This window comes from Rhamphochromis longiceps, linkage group LG12 (genome assembly GCF_057381845.1).
Source record: "Rhamphochromis longiceps isolate RC_006_pf linkage group LG12, R_longiceps_female_GT1.1, whole genome shotgun sequence".
NCBI classification, from domain to species: Eukaryota; Metazoa; Chordata; class Actinopteri; order Cichliformes; family Cichlidae; genus Rhamphochromis; species Rhamphochromis longiceps.
The window spans coordinates 34,762,817-34,780,058 of NC_140568.1; the positions used below are offsets into that span (position 1 = coordinate 34,762,817).

A 17,242-nucleotide genomic window follows, 5' to 3' on the forward strand; every position below is an offset into this window, starting at 1 on the left:
AGAAGAGTGGGCCAAAATTCCTCAACAACACTGAGTCCTACGAATATCTTTATTTGCACATGACTGTACGTAACCGCTGTCAGACAGTTTAAAACAGAAGAAAAAAAATATGTTTTTGATTTTTCAGCATTTTTGTGCTCCTTATTGGCTCCTTATGGAATATTTAATATTAGACTTAATACATGCCATGTCTGGCGTGCATTAAGACACATAAACTATAAAATTATAAAAGTAGATTATAAAGAATTGTACACTTCAAATTATTACACATATTTAATACATGTTTGTAGTTTGCTATACAGAACTAGGAAGAGTCTAGAGGGTCGTGGGGTGGAGTGAAAATAAGTCATTAAAAACTTTATTGTCCTCACATTAAATTCTCCATTTATGTCATGATGGGAAAAAAATTGTCACGGTCTGGGTGTGTGGCTGTAAAATTCCGCTGAAGGTCTGGACCTCCCTGGTATCCACCCATGGGCAGGGCCTACAGCCTCCCTCACCTGAAGCTGATTGAAGCAATTAGGTTGGAGATTTAAGCTGCTTGCTGACACTGCTTCCTCGCCATTTCATCAACTAGCCTATTTACTCCTGGGAATTCCATCACACTAAACAACTCATCTTGGAAATCTGGTTAACCCGCCCGCTTTCAGAATCATCTCCTTGCCTCACCTGCCTGCCCTTACACCACCACGGGACCTTCACCGCTCAGGACAGCTGACACACACCACCAAACCCACCCGGGCTGCACCACCTCTCCTTCAACGCTTCCATCTCCCACCTGCACATGCGTACCTAATCACCAGCCAGCTGCCGTTGCTTTCTTGGGCCTGTCTCCTTGCTTTATCCCTCTCTCCTGGCCAAGACCCTCACGCCCCATGTGTCAAGCCTTAAGCCAAGTGCCATTGTAAACATCATCCTTGTGTTAGTTAATAAAACTTTGTTAAACCCTTTCCTCAGCCTCCGCTTTGGGTTCTCTGCATGTGGGTTTGATCTTTGGTACTCAGCCTCCGGCCGTTTTGTGACAAAAACATTTCTAGCCTCATGTGATCTCAATAAAAGGCCGACAATCGATTACTGTGTGAAAATACTCAAACTTTAAAAATAAAGAAAATCTTTTTACAGCTCTTTTTAGAACTTTATTAGGATTTAAATCATCAAAACATAGCGGGTGGCATGTTTTCCACATTGGTGTGCATGTTCTGTGCGTGCATGTGCACAGGCGTGTGCATGCCTGAGCTCATAATTTGACAGCGGTCTTTATCAGTGAGAGCCAGCTGGCAGTAGCACACACTCTGAGAGCAACTGTAAAAAACAGAGTCATCTCCCGAAGACGCGACGCACTGAAGGTAAAAGACTCTCCTCAGACCTTGTTTAGACTTTTCAGGTCTGCTGTGACATCATCAGTTTAATTTATTCCTCTTAAAGTTAAAGTTGATAGTTGATGTAATTACTGTGTTCTGTTTTCATTTACTCTACAGTGTAATGTACTTAGTATAAATGTGTGAAAACAGCAATGGGGTTGTGCAGCTTGTCATCAGCAGGGAGGTGTTTCCTGTAAATGTCAATGCAATTGACTAAAATTATCCAAAATTAATAATTTATCCTGTAAAACATACAATATTTGTTATTTATGAGTCCACATGATGACCTCATTATTACCATATTCTAAACATATGTGGTCATTTTGTATTGTTTATGTGTTAAATTTGTTCAAATAAATTATGCCCTAGTTTTAGATCATGGATACATCACATGCAGTTTTACATGTTTTATAAAGTCTGCATGAAATTTACTGCTAATGTCATATTAATCAGGACAAACTGCTCAAACAATGTATGATCAAATACAAAGCAGATACTGTGACCAGTAAAATGAAAACACCTGCACACATGAATGCATTTTTAGCTACAACAACACAAAACTGCAGCCTCACAACAGAACCGAGACTTTGTGTTTTCTGATCATTTACGTTGAGATATGAGTTTGCAGTGGACACTTGTTTGTGACACACAAACAATGACAGGCAGAGGTAACTCTAGTTTTCGAATCATTATCTCAAAATGTTGAGTTCCTTCTGAGTAAGATCGAGTTTTTAAGACGCAATTTCAAGATATTTAAACCAAAACCTTCCGCACTCATCCACGCCTCGTTTCTGTTACCTTGTGTCCTTTCCTGATTTTCTCTTCACCGATTGGCTCCTGTTTTCTTTTGTCTTTTAACTGAACTCAGTTTGCACACATTATACAAGGACTACACTCCTCCATGGGGCAGCAGCTCAGAGTTTTTTCGGTTCATGTGCGTCTCCTTGTGCAGTTAAATAACCTTTGGTCTGAAGTAAAATAAACCATAAGTACTGATTGCTGGCTCTGTTTTTGCTGATAATCCTTTTCTTTGAACTTCCAAATTACATTTATGTTATATAGAAAAAAAACCCATAAGCTCATGTATGTCTGATTTTTTCCCTCTGGCACTGGTGTGGGCATCAGATCTAAAGATCCATCATCAGTCCAACCCTTTAGATCTGAGCAGCTCTTATGCATGCTTTACTGCCTTAAGTTAGAAGAGTTTATCTTTTTGCACAATGTGGATTTTTGACTTTTTTTTTATGTCAGCGCATGATGAGTTTTGCATAAACACACTAATGATCTTCATGGCTTCAATAATATACAGTGAAGAGATTGTTTCACACGATACATACAAAGGGCAGTTTTACAGTTCACCTCACTCTAATTAACCCTTGATTCCTCCTCTCTCCTCTGCAGTGATTAGGAACCATGAAGGAGTTTCTGCTCATGTGTCTGCTCCTCTTGTTTGGAGGTCAAAGGTCCTCCGCCTGTCCCCATCTCTGCTCCTGTCACGGCAGCCAGGTGGACTGCAGCAGCAGATCTCTCACAGCTTCTTCGCTGCCTTCCAGTTTCTCTGCTGGGACCTCCGAGCTCCGTCTCCACAATAACCTGCTGACCACCCTCCCTAACGGGCTCCTGGACGATCTGACCTCCCTCCGCTCCGTCTCTCTTCACGGTAACCCCTGGGCGTGTGACTGTGGCGTCCTCTATCTGCGAGCCTGGCTGCTGCGCCAACCTGCTGGCAGCACATCACACGTGGGCGTCAACTGCAGCTCCCCACCCAAACTGAGAGGTCGGCTGGTGGCGTATTTAACTGAGCAGGAGGTGCTGGACTCCTGCCACTACTGGTACTGTGACCTGGCTTTGGCCTCGCAGGTGTGTCTGCTTGTATTTGTGGTCGTGCAGGCGGCTCTGCTCGTGGCTCTCGTCTTCTTCCTCAAGAGGTTCGAGAAGGTGTCTAAAGAAGCAAAGAGAATAACAGAGGAGAGCTTTAACCCCGCGGATGGTCAGAGGGAGAACGAGTACATGCCTTTAAAGCCATGATGTGCGAAGGGCTGATCAGCATTTGAACACCAGGGATGAAACCTCTGTCACTGTGATTTTAAGTTTAGGTGTCAAGTTGAAGGAGTAACCTGAAAATAAATATATTCAGATATGTAGAAACATAAATATATTAAACACACCAAGTTTCAGCTTCGTTTCAGGAGAGAACTCGTGAGGAAGATTTTAGATCTGAAAGGCTTGGATACAGTTTTCCCCCTTTAATTTGTCACATGTCCAGTTGCAGACCACAGTAGACCACTGTAAAATGAACTAAACAAAAACAAAGATTATTTTATCTGAGAGTAAATAAACTAACGTGTTAATAATATCATTGTGTTTGCTCTTTACACGTATCTGATCAAATGATGTCTGAAACCTGATTTATCTACAAAATGTTATTTAAAAATCATATTTTATGATTTTTAAATAAAATAATAATCCATGTGTTGTTATTATCTGGATTTAAGCATAATTGAAGACCAAATGAAGGGCAGATATGTTATTTGTATCTGTTTAGGGCAATTTCAAGTTGTTTATTCTTTTGAGCTTTATTTTAGGGCAAATCTCATGATGTCTTTTGCCATTTTGCATTCATACATTGTGTAATTTGTAAGAAAACAAAGCAAAAGAAATTATTCTGATTGATGTTTTGTCATATTTGTGTAACTTTTAAGCACAAAACAAATGGTTTGATTAAATTTTTTTTCTAATTGTTTCAAAACATTGTACACTTTTTTCACAATTGTATTACAAATTTCATTGCTTCCTTAGCATCCTTATTTATTATACCAACCCTCTACATGTCCTCTGTCATTACATACATGAACCTCCTCTGAGGTTTTCCGTTTTTCCTCATGCCTGGCTCCATCTTCAGCATCTTTTGTCCAGTATATCCACTATCCCCCCTCTGAATATGTCCAAACCATCTCAGCCATATCTCTCTAACCCTTGTCTCATAATCTCTCAACCTGAGTTGTTCCATCTCTTGTGTTTTTCTCAGTTTCACAGTCTCCAAACCAAAAATCACAGCAGGTCTCACTACCATCTCTTAAACCCTCCCTTTCACTCTTGTTGCTATCCTTCTTTGACAAATACCCCCTGAAACTAGCCTTCACCCTGCGATCTCAACAGAGTCCTCATACACGTCCTGTTTCTCTCTTGGCACCCATGTTTTCTCTAGAGCCACCAAAATACAGCTTTAAAATGTGCCATCAGAAGAACTTCAAATGTGTTACATCACAATTTGGAAGATTTTTGCATTCGTACGTCAAATAAACATCAATCGGACCAAATCATTATCATCAAAATAAGCTTTTTGCCATCTGATATTGGCTGACCCCATAAGACAAAAAGGACCCTTATACGTCATTTAAATGTAAGTATTTTGAGTTGATTAAATAAAAATCAATAAATAAAAAATATTATAGGTTATACAGTTTAGGTTATAAACAATATTTTTAGTTAGGATCACTAAACAACGGGACGTCGAACTTTTTCTATAGCGGAACGTTCCTACGGAGTCAAATTTTAGCGACGGACCGGTTTGGTTGATGAACACTTAAATGTTTACACGTGAGGTTAGTGCACTGCTTCAGTTTTTGGATCCAGGTGTTTAAAGTCAAATGCAGCTGTTCAGATAAGAAGGTTTGTATTTGGAGGTGTTCACAAACTTTTAATCGGTTCTGTTAATAACAATTTTAGGCTAACGATAAAGTTACCTTGTTAGCTGTCGATGTTTAGCAAGCAGTGTTTCAGACTTTTTTGGTCTTTCTCATTATAACCGGTGGCTTTGGGTTCATAGCTTTTTATTCACTGACCTACAGACTTAAGTTTAAAATGGGAAAACTAAGGAAAAAACACAACTGGAAGGGGCGACAGCAAAGTGACCCTCCGCCATCTGCAGATGAAGAGAAGACAGAAGTTGTTGTGGAACTCAAAGGTAGCAGGAAAACATCAAGAGGAGAAAACATCTTTGACACTTTGCATGTCGTGCATTCTGTGACCCTGACTCTTCTGTTTGTATAAATCAGATGGGTCCATACTGAAAGGTGTAGATAAGAGCAACGCCTTGGTCCTCCCATCCAGCAAATCCAAGAAGAATAAATCCTCGCTGCCACCAATCTCCAAGAAGAAGCCCCTCACCAAGAAGCAGAAGAAGGAGCTGCAGAAGGTCCTGGAGCGCAAGGAGAAGAAAGCTCAGGTTAGGAATCTTCGTACGTTTAGTTCTCTGTGAGGTTTTTCTATTTCATGTCGACATTAATAACTAGACTGATTACTTTAGTGACAGTGATCCATTGTTTCTAAAGTCCTGAAAGAAAGTTAATGATTTGGTTTTTAAAATGATCAAAGTGAAGTCAAAGTTGATCCTGAAGATGTGAAAATGTTTGATTTTCCTCAGTAAAGTGGAGCAGATATGTGTTATGTGCCGATAAGTACTCTGACTCTAGATATAGAAGCTGAGTATTGAGCACAGTACGATGTTGTCCTTATATTTACTGTAGCTTGTAGCTTAGCTTGTTCTCTAAAGTAATTTGAGCTATATGCTTGAAAGATTTGAATCAGGTGAAAGTTTGTTGTTATCGTTGTTTTGTTATCAGCACTGAAACATGGATGTTTTTATTGTGTTGTAGTGATATTTTATTATAATAGTGATATTTTATATTACTCTCTGCTCTTTGAGGGCTGAATTTTAACAGTCAAGCTCACATGCCGTTTACATGTTGCTCTCTCTTCTGTCCAGAGAGCAGAGATCCTGGCCAAACTGGCTGAGGTGCAGCTTCCAGAATCCGAACTGAAGCTGCTGTACACCACTTCCAAACTGGGAACAGGAGAAAAGCTCTACCAGGCTAAACGGTAAGAGCACAACACAACGTGTTAATCAAGACGGAGAACATGTGTGATTGTTTCTCGGTGGAGAAGGTGGAGTAAAAGCATCTTGTCTTCTTTTTTTTTATTCAGGTCAGCAGATGAAGTAAAGAATGAAGACTCTGGCCCAAAGATCAGCAGCGTCAGCGGAGCAAACAGGAAGAGAAAATGGGAGGAAGATGATGATGATGAAGAAGAACAAAAGGCAGAAGAGAGCAGTGATGTGGACACATCATCTGATGAGGATGAAGATGAGCAGGAGGATGAAGTTAGTAACACCACAGATATGAGTGAATGTAAGGAAACCAGCTCTGTCTGTCAGGAGACCAAACATGAAGTGAAGGTGGAGCAAGATGAAGAGAAAGAGAAGAAGATTTCAGATCAGGAGAAAGTTCAGAAGAAGCCGTCTGAACCAGCTATTTTCATTCCTGTTGATAGATCACCAGAAGTACAGGTGAGCACCTGAGACCGTAAAAGCATCCTGCAAACTAGAACTTAGAAAGGTGTTTTTGTGCATTTTCATCAATTCTGCATTACGATGATGCTGCAGGAGGCTCGTCTAAAGCTGCCCGTTCTGGCAGAGGAGCAGGTCATCATGGAGGCCGTGAGAGAAAATCCCAGTATCGTCATCTGTGGAGAGACGGGGAGTGGAAAAACCACTCAGGTGCCTCAGTTTCTGTATGAAGCCGGCTATGCCAGGTAGTTTGTCCAGTTTATGGTGTTGCCTTTGTAAATGTTTCATTGGAGGAAAAAAAGTGTGTGTAGTTCGCGTCATCCTGCTCACTCTTGATTCCTGCAGTGGCGGGAGGATGATCGGCATCACAGAGCCGAGGAGAGTAGCAGCAGTGAGCATGTCCCACAGAGTGGCCAAAGAGATGAACCTGCCCACACAGTAAATTAACCATTCTGTGTTCAGAGTAATTAAAAAAAACAAAACAAAACAAAACATACAGTTTAAAAGTATAACTTTGTGTTGTTAATTATATGTTTGTGTGTCTGTTATCAGGGTTGTGTCGTACCAGATTCGATACGAAGGGAACGTGACGAGTGACACAAAGATAAAGTTCATGACAGACGGTGTTCTGCTGAAGGAGATTCAGAAGGTATCATCTGCTTTCTACTGGGTCACCTAATAAATAATATGACAACAGGATGGAGGTGGAGGATCAGCCAGGTGGATGACTCGGCCTTTTTCATTTTTCACAAACGATTTCATCAGTTTGGACCAATTAAATCAGTTCTAATGAGGAAAGTTAATGCCTCACTTCCATGTTATTTGTATTAACCAGTAGTAACAAATAGTTTTTGAATTGTGTTCTGAATTAAAGGTCAAAAAATATTTGCAGTATGTTATTTTTCCCCATCTTTGAAGAAGCAGTAAAGGGATAAACAAGCATGGATTTAGTGTTACTTCAATTGTCTCCAGTTTTGTCACAGACTATTTTGTGTTGCAGGATTTTCTGCTCCAGAAATACAGCGCAATCATCATCGACGAAGCACACGAAAGGAGCGTCTACACCGACATCCTCATTGGATTATTGTCTCGTATCGTCCCCCTCAGAAACAAGGTGGGAATATCTTAACGTTTCCAATTTACGGGAAAAAAAGGGGGTTGTTTCTATAAAAACCTCTCCGTTTCTCCTCCATCTGTCTGCAGAAAGGTATGCCTATGAAGCTCCTGATCATGTCCGCTACTCTGCGGGTTGAAGACTTCACAGAAAACCAGCGGCTGTTTCGGACGCCTCCTCCCGTCATCAAGGTGGATGCTCGTCAGTTCCCGGTAACTATCCACTTCAACAAACGCACCCCGCTGGAGGATTACACTGGAGAGGCTTTTCACAAGACCTGCAAAATCCACCGGATGCTGCCTCCAGGTAGGTTTTAGAGTTTATATTTATTTACTACAGAAAGTGGTGAACAAAGAGGGGGATTTTGATGAAAGTAAAACTGAGGATATGGGTGATGGGGCGCCTCTTTAAGGGGCTGACCATGCGACTCACGTAAGGCCATCTCAAAGCCCTGGGTTCAAATCTACCCAAGGTGGTTTTCTGTATTTGCCTGTAAAAATGACTTGTGGTGTGTCTCATTCGGGTAAACTGCAGTTAGAGTTCAGTCTTTCCACAGATACAGTCTCCACTTCTTTTATAACATGTTTTGCATTTTAGGTGGTATCCTGGTGTTTCTGACTGGTCAGGCTGAAGTTCACAGTCTCTGCAGAAGACTGAGGAAAGCTTTCCCCTTCAGGAAGGGTGACACAGCTACAGGTGAGCGGTTGGCCTCCTCACACTCTGACGTATATCTGAGCTGGGACTGTGGTTCTGTGTATTTACTTGAGTTTTGTATCCAGCTGAAGATGAGGAAGCCGAAACCTCAGAGGCAATGAGGAAGTTCAAAAAGGCCAAACAGAAGAAGACTGTTGTAAGTAAACTTTTTAAAAAATATATTCTGTCCACCTCAGTCCTCAACAGATATTGAACAGAAGTGTTTTAACTGTTGTCTCCAGTCTCTACCCCGAATCGACTTGGATAACTACTCCGCCCTGCCAGTGGATGAAGGTGATGAGGACAGAGAGGCGGGGATCGGAGACGAGGAGGATGGAGACTCCGATCTTGACCTTGGAGATGATCCTGCTGATGCAGGTAAGCCACTCTCCATAAATCTCCAGTCCAGGTGGATGCGTTTCAGATGAGCAACATTACAAATTCTGCCCTGTTTCCTCTCCGTAGAGGAAAAGGCGGACGCGTCCATACCGCTCTATGTCCTCCCACTCTACTCTCTGCTGGCCCCAGAGCAGCAGGCTAAGGTGAGATTAATATCTTATCACAGAACAAACTGATAAAAAAAAAAATCATACATGACAAGAGAAGTGCCGGTGCTTGTGCGATAAAGTAAAATAAACGTTTTGGTTTTGCTTCTGATCAGTCAGACTCATCATAAAACAATACTTTAAAGAAATCTTTACTTCCCAGCAGATTTCTGTAGTTTTATTTTGAACTGAGTTTAAAATTTAAAGTCTAAACTTTCTGATTTAAAGTGCATGTCACTATAATTTCTAATAGCAGCCACTCAGTAGCTTCTGCTTTTAGTAAATAGCCATCACAGTTTTATTTATAGTGTAGGGATAAGTGCTTTTTGCTCATTTGGTTTATGTGCAAAATGAAGGGTTTAGGAAAACTAAAAGCTCCAGTTTACTGACTTTTCTAAACAAAATGTAGCTTTATACACCCTTTGAGTTCTTTTTCAGACTTTTTTCAGTAGTTTTGGAGTCACATGATGCTTTTATGATGACATCATGTATATGCGTTCTTTTTGGCTGCAGGTGTTCAGGCCTCCTCCTCCCGGCACTCGTCTTTGTGTCATCGCCACCAACGTGGCAGAGACGTCTTTGACCATTCCCGGGATCAAGTATGTGGTGGACTGCGGTCGAGTTAAGAAGCGTTTCTACGACAAAGTGACCGGAGTGTCTTCCTTTAAAGTCACATGGACCTCACAGGCTTCAGCCAATCAGAGGGCTGGCAGAGCGGGACGAACCGAGCCAGGACACTGCTACCGGTCAGTGCTGTTAAACTACACAACCCTAAAACCCTAATTAGAGAGGGTTGTTTTGTTTTTTGGTTGTTTTGTTTTTTTTACACAACAAGGATTTTCACCGGCGGGAATGAGGATCAGCACCTCCAAATCTCAGGCCATGGTTCTCAGCCGGAAAAGGGTGGAGTGCCCACTCTGGGTCGGGGATGAGTTCCTGCCCCAAGTGGAGGAGTTCAAGTATCTCGAGTTCTTGTTTGCGAGTGATGGGAGAAGGGAGCCGGAGATCACAGACGGATTGGTGCTGCGGCTGCAGTGAAGCGGACGGTCCGTCGTGGTGAAGAGGGAGCTGAGTGTAAAAGTGAAGCTCTCAATTTACCGGTTGATCTACGTCCCTACCCTCACCTATGGCCACGAGTTGTGGGTAGTGACCGAAAGAACGAGATCGCGGATACAAGCGGCGGAAATGGGCTTCCTCCAAAGGGTGGCTGGCCTCTCCCTTAGAGATAGGGTGAGAAGTTCAGCCATCTGGGAGGGGCTCAGAGTAGAGCCGCTGCTGCTCCACATCGAAAGGAGCCAGCTGAGGTGGTTCGGGAATCTGACAAGGATGCCCCCTGGGTGCCTCCTGGGGTTTTTGTTCCGGGCATGTCCCACCGGGAGGAGGCCCCGGGGCAGACCCAGGACACACTGGAGAGATTATATCTCTCGGCTGGCCTGGAAACGCCTTGGTGTTCCCCCGGATAAGCTGGAGGAGGTGGCTGGCCCTGGATAAAGCGGAAGAAGATGGATGGATAGATGGATGGATTTTCACCACAGTTTCTCCTTGTTTCTGCAGGTTGTACTCCTCTGCAGTGTTTGGAGACTTCGCTTTGTTCTCAGAGGCGGAGATCACTCGCAGGCCTGTGGAGGACCTGGTTTTACAGATGAAAGATCTCAACATAGAAAAAGTCAGTAAAATCTGAAATGCTGTCTTAAAGGGGAACAAAATTGTGATAGCAGGGTTTTAACCAGAGTCATATTTTGTGTTTTCTGCAGGTGGTCAATTTTCCTTTTCCCACACCTCCCTCTACTGAGGTTCTTGTTGCAGCAGAGCAGTTATTAGTGTCGCTGGGAGCTCTGGAAGAGCCTCCGTGTACTGGAAGGTAAATTTTTACTGTTCCATTTAAGTGTAATTGATGAGTCCCCTTTTTTTCTTAGAACACAAAATATATTTATTAAAAGGGTGGTTTTACTTCAAAGATGGCTCCTGCATAGAGACATGGAAAAAATTTAAATGAAATCTATACTGGGCAGAATCCTGCAGGTATTGATATTGTACGTTTCAGTTTACTTTCATGCGTTTTTAGCTCCTAGCTGGTGGCTAGCCTTCAATGTTGTTTAAATGGACACTTGAGCATTATCAGGATTTCTGCTTTAATAAAAGCATAAAATTCAGTTTAATTCAGTTTTATTTAAATCAAATCACAACAACCGTCGCCTCAAGAAACTCTAAATTGTAAGGAAAAGCCTGTGTGTATATTGTGAGAGAAAACCCCAACAATCACACAACCGCCTTATAGCAAGCGCTTGGCAACAGTGGGAAAGAAAAACTCCCTTTTAACAGGAAGAAACTTTCTTGAACACACTGAGTAATCACTCACTACAGTTTAGAAAAAGTGAAAAGGTATAAAACAGTCTTGTGCAAACTTGTAAACTGTTTATTTCTTATAAGGTTGAAAGACATGCAGCGAGCGAAGCTGAGCTGTCCCATCACCCCTCTGGGCAGAGCGATGGCGTCGTTCCCCGTGGCGCCGCGTTACGCTAAAATGTTAGCGCTCGGGAAGCAGCAGGATTGTCTGCCATACGTCATCGCTGTGGTAGCAGCCATGACAGTTCGGGAAATTTTTGAAGACCTCGACAGGTGAGAAAAGTGTAAAAATTGATGCTTTGGAGGAGCAGATCACCACATATAGATGAGACTAACTTTAAATGTAGGATGAAATCTTGAAATACCCTTCAAGCTCAGTCTGTTTTCGAGCCGTATATATATGATTTTTTATTTATTTTTAATAGCTATAATTTTTTTTCCTTTTCCTCTGTTTCTCTCCTCAGACCTGCTCGTAGTGAAGATGAGAGCTCCAAGCTCAACCAACGTCGAGCTCGGCTGACCCAAATGAGGAGGTTGTGGGCTGGGCAAGGAGCCTCGCTCCTGCTGGGGGACCTCATGATTATGCTGGGTGAGCTTACTCTTTGTTCAAGTTGCACTAGTGGTCAGTATTGTACAACAGTGTTTTAGGCAGTCTGTTAGATTGCATGCTTAGTGTGTTGTATGGCTCCAAAACCATAAATTCCTTAAAGGTTTTAGCAACAAGCCGAATTTTGAGGTGAAGCTGAAACAGCAGGAGGCTCTTCATTAGAATAATTTTTACAGAGACAGATTTAACTGGGGTCCATGAAGCCTTTTAAAAAAATGTACTGCTTGAATATATTACATATGTTAATAACCTGCATTCCTGTGTCTCCAGGTGCTGTTGGTGCTTGTGAATTTGCTGGCTGCACTCCCAGGTTTTGTGAGAACAGTGGGCTGAGGTATAAAGCTATGGTGGAGATCAGAAAGCTCAGAGGACAACTTACCAATGCAGGTACATGCACACAGCAAACTCAGATAATCAACATGTCTGCCTCTGAAACACAGCTGCAAGTCATTTTTCTTCCCTCCTCCCAGTGAACGCTGTGTGTCCAGAGGTGGGGGTCTTTGTGGATCCCAAGATGACTCCACCGACGGAGCACCAGGTGGTTTGCTTGCGGCAGATTGTTCTGGCAGGTCTCGGAGACCATCTTGCGAGGCGTGCCCAGGGAGAGGATTTGGTGGACCCGAAATGGAAGAATGCATACAAGGTCTGTAATTGAACATTAGAAGTATATACTGTGTTATGGGTCTCTTCACATCCTCATCTTTATCCATTTTTGCTCATAGACGCCACTTATGGATGAGCCTGTGTTCATTCATCCAAATTCTGCGTTGTTCAAAACGCTGCCAGAGTTTGTGGTCTACCAGGAGGTCATGGAGACCAGCAAGATGTACATGAGAGGTAAATGAGACTGAAAGGGAATAAAATCACATGTGTCCTCTTAATTCATGTAGAACTGACTGCCCGGATGTGTCTGATTCCTACGTGTGTGACAACTTTTTATAGTTGAATATATAAAAGGGACTACCTTGTGATTAAAAGGTTGTTACTGCATGAATCTGCAGGTCCATCTTTTATAGTCTGTGGCACAGTCCTGATTGTATGGCTGCTTACATGCTTGTTTTTAATCATTTTTACCTATTTTCTAAATATCTTCCTTCTTTAATCCCTAATTAAAGGACAAAGTGGCGCTAGGTTACTGAAACAAGATTTGCAGACTGATGCCTTTCCTTTATTCCTGTCAGGTGTTTCAGCTGTTGAAGCAGAGTGGGTCCCACAGTTTCTCCCGCAGTACTGTCACTTTGGCTCTCCGCTAGAGTCACCGTCCCCGTGGTTCTGTTCTTCTACCGGCACCATCAGATGCCACCGTTCAAGCACCTTCTGTGAGTTCTCCACAGCCGAGCACTAGAGCTGAAACCTCTTTCTGCCTACAGTGGATTAACTGCTGTGTTCCTCCTGTAGTCCGTGTGGGTTGGCAGTTGCCTGCAGTGGAGATGGAGTATCCAGAGGGCCTGGAGCGCTACAAGCTGTTTGCCAAGTTTCTTCTGGAGGGACAGGTACTGGTTTTTGTTTATCCTGAGCAATCCTTCCTGTAGTTCATCCATCCATTTTCTTCCGCTTATCCGGGGCCGGGTCGCGAGGGCAGCAGCCTAAGTAGAGAAGCCAGACATCTCCCCCGCCACCTCCTCCAGCTTATCCGGCGGAACACCAAGGCGTTCCCAGGCTAGCCGAGAGATATAATCTCTCCTGGTTCTGCCCGGTTTCGTCCTCCTGGTGGGACATGCTTTACTCTGAACCCCTCCCAGATGGCTGAACTCCTCAGCATATCTCTAAGAGGGAGGCCGGCCACCCTTCTAAGAAAGCTAATTTCTGCCGCTTGTATCCACAATCTCGTTCTTTCAGTCACTACCCAAAGTTTGTGATCATAGGTGAGGATAGGGACGTAAATCCATTTGGTTTGCATAATTATCCTTGTGACAAAAACGGTAATAGATCAATTAAAAACACGGGAAACCTTGCAAGGGCTGCACAATTAATAAACTTGCCAGGAGCAGTTATCTCACTCACTGTAATGTGTACTTTGTATGGTTAACAGGTTTGTCCTGCACTAAAGAAACACAGCAGTCACCTGCTCTCAAACCCCTCCATCATGCTGAAAACATGGGCAAAGTAAGTTGGTGCTCTCACACACACTTTTAATCCCTTTTTACTGCATTTCTTAATTCATTTACTCCATAAACCAGCGCATCTCGAGGAGTTTTTTTTTTTTCCCTCTTACTGTCACGTCTTTGCTGTTTTTAGGTTGCAGCCCAGGACAGAGGCTTTCCTGGGAGTACTGGTGTCAAAGAAAGTTGACTGCAGAGATGCACTCCACTCTGTCTGGAAGACTGAAGAGAAATGTAAGCATTAATGTTGTTAGTTTGCTTCTGATTTGGTTAGTTGTTTTGTCATCTAATTGTAGAATTTTTTTTCTCCTCCTCCAGTTCTGCTTACTGCATACTGCCAGTGGTTACCTGAATCTGTGCACCAGGAAGTAGCTAAAAGTTGGCCTCCTCTATAAAAGCCTGCGTCTAAACAACCGAGATAATACAACAGACTCTTGACCGGAGACATCACATGGAGCTACATTTTGGCAGAGCCTAAATCTTTTGACTGTGGTGTCTGTTTTTTATGGTTAATCAAAGGGTGTTTACAATATCACAACACTGCCTTAGTATTAGTTTTATATTTTATTTACTGTACCACTTGTAAAGAAGATATACAGGCACAGTTGAAATGTCTTTTAACTTGTAATCAGTGTGCTGCTGTTTATGTGTCTGATTTGGTCTTCATAAGACTTATAAACACTGACTGTGAGAGGCTGGCATTTGACCTTTTTTCATGCTTATTAATACGTGTGCTTGAAGGTTAAAGGTCAACTGAACCAATTTTGCACTGTATGGCATTTTATTTGTCATGAGGATTATTACCAGCTTATGAAGAAAATAAGACTTGATGTCAGCTTGGGCTACTCTAACTCTAGGATGGAGTCAGAGTCAACAAACTGTTAAAGCAAGTGGATGTTTACTAGGTGGGAGTGGTTGAGAATGAAAGCGCTGAATAAGCTTTGTGTAAAATAACTTGAAAAAAAGAGCACTACCAGGGGTGGATCTAGAAGGGTGGCGTGGGGTGGCATGTGCCACCCTAAAATGTTCCCTTGCCACCTTAACTGCCACCCTAGTTTTGTATATGACAGTGTTTATTAAAATAAGACAACATTAACACTTTGAGCCTAGCTACAGTTAACCCTGAATATAAATTCTAAAAGTGAATATATTGCATAGTGTTACCCTCCTCCCACTCACCATTAACAAATGGTTCAGCCCAAAGTGCAGACCGGCTTTTTTTCTTGTTGTCAGTAGGAAGCGATGCCTATGACTGTGCCAGAGCACATTTTAAATCAACACCATGGGCATTTCAGATTTTACACAAAAAAAAACCAACAGTGTGAAACTTAATAATAATAATGGATTGGATTTATATAGCGCTTTTCAAGGCACCCAAAGCACTTTACAATGCCACTATTCATTCACTCTCACATTCACACACTGGTGGAGGCAAGCTACGGTTGTAGCCACAGCTGCCCTGGGGCAGACTGACAGAAGCGAGGCTGCCATATCACGCCATTGGCCCCTCTGGCCAACACCAGTAGGCGGTAGGGTAAAGTGTCTTGCCCAAGGACACAACGACCAGGACAGAGAGCCCGGGGATCGAACTTAAGTAAGACTTGTGTTTGTGTTGCTTTCTGGATTTTATACTTATTGAGCTACATATTTATTAATTATGCAGGCTATAAAGTACATAAATGATAAATGGCCTGTATTTGTATAGCGCTTTTACTAGTCCCGCCTAGGGACCCCAAAGTGCTTTACACACCCAGTCATCCACCCATTCACACACTGGTGGAGGCAAGCTACAGTTGTAGCCACAGCTGCCCTGGGGCAGACTGACAGAAGCGAGGCTGCTATATCGCACCATCGACCCTTCTGGCTAACACCAGTAGGCAGTAGGTGAAGTGTCTTGCCCAAGGACACAACGACCGAAACTGTCCGAGCCGGGGCTCGAACCAGCAACCTTCCGATTACAAGGCGAACTCCTAACTCTTGAGCCATGGTCGTCCCACATAACATCAAAATTCACATATTTTATCTAATGGAAATCTTCAACTATGTGGGCTACAGAAAATAATTAAGTTATAGACGATATTTATATGAAATATATGTATACTTAGTGCATTTGAATCATTTTAACCATATGTAACACCTGCATATGTTTTTTTAAAGGCTTTGATTTTGCCACCCCATTTGATTTCCATGCTACCCTAACAAAATTTCTCTCACTCTGAGTGCTACAGATGTGATGTTTGCTTAGAGAGTGTTGATGGAGAAGTATAAAGAAGGTCAGGAGTTGCATTGTGTCAGTTGTGCATTGTGTGTGTGGAGCGAGAGAAAGCATAAGGAACTGTAGTCAGGTATACCAGAGAACTACGTGAGGGTGGAGCAGGACATGTATGAAGGCAGTGAGACAGTTTTGAAGGTCTTTGTAATAGTTACAAAGTAGCACAGGAACAGAGCCGGAGGGAGAAAGAGAGCCAGGGACAACAATCATCCACAACTATTTTCAGTTGTGGATGATAAAGGATTCAGAAAGTTTATTCATGCATGCCCATATGACAGAGAATATGCATCTTCTTTTTGTTTTCATATTTTAATTTATATTTAATTGTGTTGTGGTTTGAAGAGTTTTGTGTTGTTTCACTTTAAATTTGTTTAATAAAAGGAAAAAGCTGGAAATTTAAATAGTTAAAAGTTGAAATGTGAATAGCTGGTTTTTGTATTATATGATTTATTTATTACATTTTATGTGGAGTGAATAAATAAAAGTATTTTTACGGTGGCCCCTAGAGACAAAGCACGTACAAACTTCAAAACACGTATGAACTCTGAAGCACGTAAAAACTGCTCCAGTGCTCCAGAATGCTAGGCGCAGTGTTGAGCTTTTGTTACCTAGTGGCTACACAAGCCAGCAAGTACCAATGACCTGATTTGGTGTGTGGTAATAACAGGTAAATGAACTTTTTTTTTTTTAATTATTTGAATATATATGAGTGCTTGTGTATAAATACACAAACCATACACATATGCTTTCAATTGTGTAATTTAAGTGATCTAGATAGCTCTGTTTTGGACGTTCAGTTAACTCTAGGAATGTGTTTTGGAGTTTGTACGTGCTTTTTGGAGTTTGTATGTGCTT

General features: G+C 42.2%; 2 protein-coding genes across 2 annotated transcripts; both read left to right on the top strand.

Annotated features, from left to right (window-relative positions):
* The first annotated feature begins 1,194 nt into the window (after positions 1-1,194).
* gp1bb (glycoprotein Ib platelet subunit beta) lies at positions 1,195-4,069 on the top strand. The gene is made up of 2 exons (XM_085426011.1): positions 1,195-1,346; positions 2,763-4,069. Exon 2 carries the CDS (start codon positions 2,775-2,777, stop codon positions 3,387-3,389), a length of 615 nt encoding a protein of 204 aa, XP_085282137.1. The 5' UTR covers positions 1,195-1,346; positions 2,763-2,774; the 3' UTR covers positions 3,390-4,069.
* An 857-nt stretch (positions 4,070-4,926) lies between these two features.
* Positions 4,927-14,806, top strand: dhx37 (DEAH (Asp-Glu-Ala-His) box polypeptide 37). The gene is made up of 27 exons (XM_085426008.1): positions 4,927-5,033; positions 5,213-5,328; positions 5,420-5,589; positions 6,130-6,242; positions 6,348-6,708; positions 6,805-6,953; positions 7,054-7,146; positions 7,261-7,357; positions 7,709-7,822; positions 7,912-8,128; positions 8,420-8,518; positions 8,602-8,672; positions 8,758-8,893; positions 8,981-9,057; positions 9,574-9,806; positions 10,615-10,726; positions 10,815-10,921; positions 11,491-11,679; positions 11,871-11,995; positions 12,284-12,400; positions 12,484-12,656; positions 12,736-12,850; positions 13,195-13,332; positions 13,412-13,506; positions 14,046-14,119; positions 14,252-14,349; positions 14,434-14,806. Exons 2-27 carry the CDS (start codon positions 5,226-5,228, stop codon positions 14,508-14,510), a joined length of 3,453 nt encoding a protein of 1,150 aa, XP_085282134.1. The 5' UTR covers positions 4,927-5,033; positions 5,213-5,225; the 3' UTR covers positions 14,511-14,806.
* The last annotated feature ends 2,436 nt before the right edge of the window (positions 14,807-17,242 follow it).